Raw genomic sequence first — 8,510 nt, 5'->3', positions numbered from 1 at the left:
GCCGAGAGTCTTGAACCCTTTCCTACGTAGTCGTGGACTTCCCTTTATACACACATCACAGACATGTGCTTCAGCTTGGAGACGTGATATTGTCGATAATTTCAGGATACCATCATAGATCAGGACTGGTAAATGTACGAGAAGGCCACTCAGTGGTGACGGTTCTGGCCTTGTGGGCATGGCAAGGCGATGCTTTCAGTTCCAGTAGCATAACATTGGACACGTCTAAGTGGCGGCGAGGCGATGCGATCAGTTTCCAGGGCATAACATCAGCTCCAGTAGAGGCGTTTGCTTCACCGCAAACAACACAAAAACATAGGTGTTGCAACGACTCCTAACTTCAAAGAATTAATATCTGCACATTTCTCAGTTGTAACAATATCCTGTAGGTAATCACAGCAATGTCATCATCTCTACTACAGTCTTCTCCGACCTCTACCAAAACGATCACAAAACTAGCAGAACAAAATTTCAAGAAGGAAAAAAGAATATGTGGGAGTAAAAATAAACATTATAAACTGTCACGACCTTAGCTACCTCCATTCTTCACCGTGATGTTCCAATTCGCTAAACTGCCCGCTGCATTATTCTCCGATTATGGATCAGCCCAATCCCAGAGGAAGAGACCTCACCAAAGCTACCCTTGATAGTTATACTACTATCCAAAAGAATGACCAACCAATATGATACAGATGAAAAGAATCGTGTACCCATATGATACAGATCAAAGTATCGAGGTATCTGCAACTCGGTTGATGCAGGGGCGTGTCAGCGATATATGTATGTCTTCACTGATGATTGCTTTCCTCCTTCACCAACAGCAATCCACCTCTCCAGTAAGCAAATGAATGGCGGGGCTATGCCCCCTCAGTTCAGTGTGTCTACACCATTTGTCCAAAGTCCTTATCTGTCGTATAGGGGCTCCAAAATATGGCAGTTTCTAATGAAGTCGTTGGAGTAATTTACGTGCTTCGTCCAAAACGGTTGCAAGTTTTTAAAAGCAATGTCTAGCCATGGCTTGCACTGACCATTGTAGTGGACCACTGCAGCCTTCTTAACACTTTCTATGTCCGTGCTTTCTTGGTATCCTAAGCCAAGCATGTGCCAAGACGGGTCGATACCATGGACATGACCCCTGAATGCTATAAGCGCAGGTGGTAAAGTGCCAAATTTCCAAAGAGTAAGACCGGCCTTTAGATTCTGCAAAAAAAAGTGAACAATTATGAAGATGAACAGCTGTGCGAACAACTATAGCATATTTTAGCATCACAAAGTTTATAAGCTTGAAACAAAAGTTGTGAGTAACTGTTCTTCATACCTAAGTGGCATTTGATATAGACAGGTGTTTCACACTCTGTTTGAAGGAGTGGAAGCAATACAGAATTGCAGATAGGGAAAGAAAATCTTCATTCTTTCTTTTAACAGTTATACAGCAGATGTTAAAATCAGGTACTTTATAGAGAATTTGGAATACTAGACAGCACATATGTGACTGAAACATAGCTGAAGCCTGAACATTTTCAAGTTGGAAACGACGTGACTAAACTATGCAGCACAAATTATAGATGTGTGGTTCTTCAAAGCATCCATTTATTCATATATAAGATTGTACCTTAAGTTGACTGATCAAACTTGGGACATTATTGAAGTTAAAATGTGTTACCTCCTTCAACCAGAAATGGTATGTATCCCTAATGTTTGTCTTCCTCCAAGCTTCCAGATCAAAGACATTCATCCCATATGCCCATGCACATTCATCCGGGTCAAGACTTCGATCTATAACAGGGTGAGAGAAGTTGAAATAAGTCCTGAAGCGCTTAGACATCACCCAATTATCTTCACCTCTGCACGTCTCCACAGCACCATTCACCTTCCCTTCAAGATCAATCTCCCAAAGAGGAGATAAATCACGCTGAACAACAATGTCATCATCAAGGAAGACCACCTTGTTGAGGCTTGGAAAGAGCTGGTTTAATGAGAACAGCATTAGGTTTAGGAATTGTGAGAATCACAACGGACCATCAGCCATGACCTTACAAACAAAAACAGCATCGACACAAGTATTGAATATAAAAGAATTGTACACAAAGATAACAGCATCTACAAGGAGTGTGGCACATTTTAGCAGCAAGTAGAATGAATGTGGCAATCGTGCAGGAAGAACAAAATGCACTTTTTCGTCTTAGTATCATATAGAAAGAAAATTAAACATGGATATTAACAGTGAGATGGTTGGTTGGATATCTATCTTGGCATATTTCAGTATTCGTCAACTTGGTATACGTGGATAGACCAGATCTTTAGTTCTTTACTTAGTTGTCGTAAATGTCATATTAAGCAATTTTCCATGCTTGAAAACAATTTAATGCTATTTTGGCAAACCCCTGATGCCATAAAAAAAAGGAACCTGATTAGAAGGCAATTTAATTCATATTGGCCGCATAACCTAATATATCAGGTCGGAGTATATTTATTACATACTCCTCGTCCGAAAAAGCTTGTCCCTCAAATGGATGTATCTAGACAAGCTTGGGACAAGCTTTATCGGACAGAGGGAGTATGATTTTATTTGAGTTTGCCCCAACTATCCATATGAAGTGATCATTGTTCTATTGTGCAAGAATGCTAGCAGGCAACAAAGTGAGCTCAATAAGAAAGAAGGTGCCTCTAAAGTAACCACTAATAATAAGTTATTGAAATGTGCCATGGCTTGACATTAATCTTATCATGATCATGGAATATACTAAGCTATACACTAGCAGTGCAGGACAATCCAAAACATTTGACATAAAGAACAGACACTTGTAAATTTAGGTGCTGCACGTGTTACACTAGATCTTGATTTTAAATTATTGTATACTACAACAAATAGAAAGCCAAGAAAGAGAACATTTCTGTTCAAAAGGCACCTCAGGCAAATAGATGCGCAGATGGTTAAGCAGGGATATGTATTTGGGGCTTCGGGCCTGCAGCTTGGAAGCAAGTACCCTTGGGTTGTCACTTGCACTGGAAACTGTTCCATGATCTCCATGATAGTGATTTCTGACTCCACGGTGGTTTTCTATAGCCTCTAGTACTGGGACATTCTCTCTGGTCAACCAGTCAAACTGATGAACACCTTTCACTTCAACTATTGCAGGTGATACAGAATTAAGGGCAAACCATGAATGCATCCCTGGATATGTTTTTTTATCGGTGATAACATGGAAAACTACTTTCTCAGGTACCGAGGAAGACCGTACAGTTGAGCTGACAACAACTGAAGCAGCAAGGATGTTATCACTAGCAAGAATATAATGCTGGAAGGAATTATCAGAAAGCAACGGTAACAGTTCAGGTGGTGGCAACTGTTTCCTTGCATGAGCATTTGAGGAGTATTCATCGGTAAGGCGCAGAGACAGGCAATGAATGCCTTTGGGAATAGCAGTTGAAGCATAATGTTTATACAGCTGTTCTGCGAGCCTTGACCTCTTTACCTCCTTATCCATGTTTTTCATCTGCAAAGAAGCGCATGACTAATTAAACATAGTTTGCAAACGAAATGCAAAGCTTTATAGCATATAACAAACCAGGAATAAGAGCCATGAACTAAGATAAATTGTGCCAGCAAGGACAAATGTGCGGAATCCTATAAACTAGTATATAACAAATCAAGCTGGTAACATAAAATTGCAAAAAGACCAGAACTGCAGAAACGTGTGCTCCAAAAATGGCAGGGTAAAAGGTAATTTAGTTGCAAGTCATGTTAAATTACATGAATCAGCTGCAAAACACCCCTAGTGAGATGTGAGAGTTAGATATTCTTTTTCAAAAGATTACAAACAACAAAGAGCATATCATGCCTGCAACTATTTTTGACACGATTTGCTTGTAAAGTTGTATAGATCACAGCATATGGTGATAGAGACTCCGTATTCTCACACACAAGGGCAGAATTATCATGTACTCCCTCCGTAAAGAATTATAAGAGTGTTTAGATAAAATGCTCTTACATTTCTTTACGGAGGGAGTAGATGAAAAAAATGCAGTGCAACCTACTAATTCTATGGCTATGTCCCAGATCAAAGAAATGTATAAAAAACTTTGCACAATCCAGTGCGACTGTTTCTTCCACTAAACAATAACTTGAGTTTCTTAGATTTTGCACAGAAACACATTGTACAAATCATATTGAAGACTACCCGTATCACAAAACAAACTTAGTTTGAGAAGTTAGCTGCTGAGGCACGCGCCACGTAGCATAACATGTGATTATTTGGATCCAAGTTTTTTTAAGGATTTAGAGAATGCGGCGTTTTCTCAAAAATACTTTAGTATCAGAAGTTTGAGAGGTTTGTGTACAGCAGACATTCCTATCTCAAATCCGTCATGTGCCGTGTGTTTGGTTTTAAAAAAACTAATAACAGCCTATCTTTTTATGTATAGTTAAAAAAGGTGGTGCCTCAATTCCTAGGTGATACTTTCCCTTCCTAAGTTGTTCAACACAATTATGCAATGTAGAACATGGATCTGTAGGATTGCATGCGAGCTAATTTTTGCAACACACATGCCAAAATTTCAAGTTTTTACATATCTAATCATATACTCCCTCCGTTCCTAAATATAAGTGTTTTTAGAGATTTCAATGTGACTACATACGGAGTAGGAATGAATCTACACTCTAAAATATGTCTATATACATCCGTATGTAGTCCATATTGAAATATCTAAAAAGACTTATATTTAGGAAAGGAGGTAGTACCATGTAATTCTGCAAACAATAGAAGGGTATTACCCAAAGAGTAAATAAAATATAGCTCTAGAAATATAGAAATATGAGCTAGTTAAACAACAAAGCAACTTCTTAAAACAAAAACATGTGGTATTTTATACACGGTAAATCAAAATTGTGGTTTTCAGATGCCATGGTCTTTGGATGCTTTAAAATCCAAGCCGGTGCAAATTTGAGCTTCAAATAATGCGACAGTACAGATTAAACTAGCATTGTTAGTTTCATACCGTAGCCTTCAACCTGACAGCAAATGTCCTACCATCGTAATGGTTATCCTTCATCTCTGAAAGAAACTCCCTGAATGATTCTGGTAACTTCTTATCAGAAGTGGATTCCTCGTTGTTAACTTGATCAAAAATTCTATACAGGTCTTGCACCAGCCTCTGTTCCCAACAAGTAAAAAAAAAAGTAAATACATATTCCCATCTACAAATCATGTTTTACCAACAGAAAAAGTCAACAAGTTGAGTATCTTACTGTAGAATCACCCCCCTGCCTACCCAGGAAACTAGGTCCTATTCGCCTCCCCAAGCAATCTGCAGGATTGCAACAGTTACACCAAATATGTGCAGCAAACTTGTACATGTAGAGCTCATAGAACAAGATAGCTAACCATAAGAAAAACATGACATCCAACAGAATACACATCTACAGCACCAAAATACCAACAACCCATGGACAAACACAATCTTCCTAGTGCCATATCAGCAGCTTGAGAAAAACATATGCCTACATCCAAGCTAGAGAGCTTACAAATCACAATCCAAACAAGGAGATCCTTTCCATACACAAAAAACTAGCATATTCTTGGAGCCTATCGGCCAAGATCTCTGGCCACTACTACAGAGAGGCTCAAGAGCCAAAAATGTGGAGCCTATTTGGCCAACATCAATAGTCACTGCCATAGATAAGCTCAAGAGCCAAAATCTGGTTTAGCACCCAGGCAAAATGTGTATCACCAAAGGCATCAGTGTGGTAAGTGGTAACTCGACTTATCAAAATATGGGTTACATTTCTTAGGGCCAAATGGGTCAGTACTATTGCAAAAATCACAAAGTTAAAAGAAGGCATCTGGACCTATGTCATCTATCTCATCCTCCCAGTGGATGGTATATTATGCACCTGTTTGGAATGGTACTAGGAGAATCTTTTTCATTTTCCAACCATGGAGCTGAAGAGGGAGATCGGTCTGAGAAACTAACATTCAAGCTCTTATGAAGAAAAGAAAAACTATCCGCACAAGGCAGCTAACTGAAAATCTCAGCAAAAAGAAAGCAGACTTCAAATTCAAAATAAAACATCAAATAAAGTGATTACTTAGTCAGAACATGACCAGGTTTGCTGAAAGAGTGGGAGAGGGGAACTATCTAGTAACCCAAATTACAAATCTAATCATATCAGAGCAGATTGCGCAATGAGAGACGCTTCAGTAAACACATTTAACTTCAATGGATGATGAGCAGGGTTCGGCTAATCAGCAGACAGGTAGATTGATAAGAAGAGAAAGCTGATAGCATCTTTCAGGGTATCCTTTCTACTGCAATTTTGCAAAGAGTTCAAGACCAATTCCTTCGAAATCCAACAGTGTGTCTGACAATACTAAATCCAGCTCCACAAGCTAACCCATCGACGGCTGAAAACTAGAGAGTGAAGATTCCTATATTTTGGCCAATAGGAAGAAATCATGTGGCCGAGATAAAAAAATACTAAACCGAAGCCAAATCATAGTTCATAAACCCAAATCATTAACTCTCTTGGTTTCACTTCAAATCACCAAAGGTAACATCATAACAAAACCTAACACCTGAATCTCTAACTCAGTAAGTTTGCTGAAAGGGTTGGAGAGAAGAACTACACGGTAGCCTGAGTTAAGAATCTAATCAGGTCAGAGCAGAGTGCCAAATAAGCCTTCTGCAAGTGATGCTCGAGTAAAGCACATTTAACTTCAATGAATTGATCAACCAGGTGAATGAAGGGCAATGCAATAGCTCCCTGGCTTGGAGTCCTCGAGTTATCAATGAGAAGCACAGAGAATTTGGGTAGGGTTCAGCTAATCGCCAAACAGTTGATTTTCAAAAGCAGGATAGCATCTTTTTGTGATGTCCTTTCTACTCCAGTTTTGCAAGATTTTCAAAAGCAGGATAGAAGTATTCCTTCCAAATCCAACAGTGTGGCGGATTTCCAGCGCCCAAATCTTAACCCAGTCCATGGTTCAAAGTAGACAGTGACGATCCTACATTTTGGCCAATAACAGAAAACCATGGGGCCGAGATCTGAAACTAGACTAGGCCGAAAGCCTGATCATAAACCCGAATCACTAATTCTCTTGGTTCCACTCCAAAACACCACAGACCGAGATCAGGAAACCAGGCAAGCTGAATCGCCAGCTAAACCGCACGTTTTCGGCACGAAATCTAAGGCATGAACCATCTCCATATGTCCGCATTCCCAGAGAGACCTCGAGACCGCCACCGCCAAGGGCAGCGAGATCCCGAGGTGCGCCGCCCCCAAAAAAGCACCGAATCAGCCACGGGAGAAATCAGACCGCGGGGCGCCAATCGATCTTACCGATGGAGGAGCACTTGGTCCCGCCGGCCTCGAGCGCGGGGACGGCGAGGAGGATGAAGGCGAATGGGAGGAGGCAGCCGAGCGCGACGACGGCGGGGAAGGCGACGGCGCGCAGGTACCAGGCGGCGCCCCAGCCGCCCGCCCCAGGCCCGGGCCCCCCGGCGGCGCGGCGGCCCGCGGGAGGCTGCGGCGCGAGGGGCGGCGGGGGCGGCTGCGGCGCGACGCGCACCTTCATGGAGTCGACGACGCCATTGCTGCTGGAGATGGTGATGCTGCGCATGCTCGGCGAGATCCGCAGCTGCATCCTCCTCCGCCTCCCCCGCCGACGGCGCCGACGCGGGGAGCTCCGACGACTCCGGCGGCGGCCTAGGGTTCCGGCGACGGTGGCGCGGCGGTGGCATTGGGCAGAGACATGCTAATCGCACGGGCGGTACTAATAGTAGGAAGAGAAAGGAGGCGGAGGGGAAGGGAGAAGGAAAAAAAACAGGGAATAATGCAGGTCGCAAATACGAGCTGACGCGGGGGGCTTTCGGCTAAAGCTGGCCGGGAATTTTCGGGGCCGGGTCGAGGCGAGGCTCCAGGGATTTGAGGATTTCCGGGAGGGGGAGGGGGAGGGGGAGGGGGACGGAATATGGTGGTGCGCGGCGAGGCGAGGAAGGCTGGGCGTGATGGCGGGTTGCTTCTCCTCGCCTTCCTCTCCTTTTCCGGCTGCGACGCAGGGAGAGATGGGAACAGGGGAGGGGAAATTTTTAGGCGATTTTGGTTTTGCCCCGATCGGGTTTGGCATTTGTTAGGGCACCCAATGCTGTATTTTAGTTTTATGTATCGGTTTTGCTAAAACACATTTAAATGTAAGATAAGTATTACACTCCTAAGAACAACTCTAGAAGACCCGCAAAATCTCGACCCGCAAAACGCTTTTGCGGTTTCACGAAGATCTCGTTTACGGATTGAAAATGAGCGCGGTCGAACAGAAACCGTAAATGAAACTGCATAATTTAAAAATATATAGTATCGCGGGAAGTTCATACTACATACTACATATATTACATACTACATACTACATCAGTGCGAGCTCAGTCCTCCTCGTCGGAGCTGCCGAGATCGATGTACATCGCCTTCTGCTCCTCGCGGATGCGCCGCCACTCGTCGTCCTTCGCCTTGGCGGCGA

The 8,510-nt window shown here is 42.7% G+C and overlaps 1 protein-coding gene across 1 annotated transcript; it reads right to left on the bottom strand.

Annotated features, from left to right (window-relative positions):
• Positions 1–339: 339 nt before the first annotated feature.
• Positions 340–8,051, bottom strand: LOC123449341 (probable galacturonosyltransferase 14). The gene is made up of 6 exons (XM_045126534.1): positions 7,340–8,051; positions 5,249–5,307; positions 4,999–5,154; positions 2,910–3,497; positions 1,664–1,966; positions 340–1,200 (listed from the first exon to the last, which is right to left on the bottom strand). Exons 1-6 carry the CDS (start codon positions 7,641–7,643, stop codon positions 904–906), a joined length of 1,707 nt encoding a protein of 568 aa, XP_044982469.1. The 5' UTR covers positions 7,644–8,051; the 3' UTR covers positions 340–903.
• Positions 8,052–8,510: the final 459 nt, after the last annotated feature.

The sequence above is a fragment of the Hordeum vulgare genome, chromosome 4H (genome assembly GCF_904849725.1).
Source record: "Hordeum vulgare subsp. vulgare chromosome 4H, MorexV3_pseudomolecules_assembly, whole genome shotgun sequence".
NCBI lineage: Eukaryota > Viridiplantae > Streptophyta > Magnoliopsida > Poales > Poaceae > Hordeum > Hordeum vulgare.
Note: the sequence above shows the minus strand (reverse complement) of the source record. Positions and strands in the feature narration are given on the sequence as shown.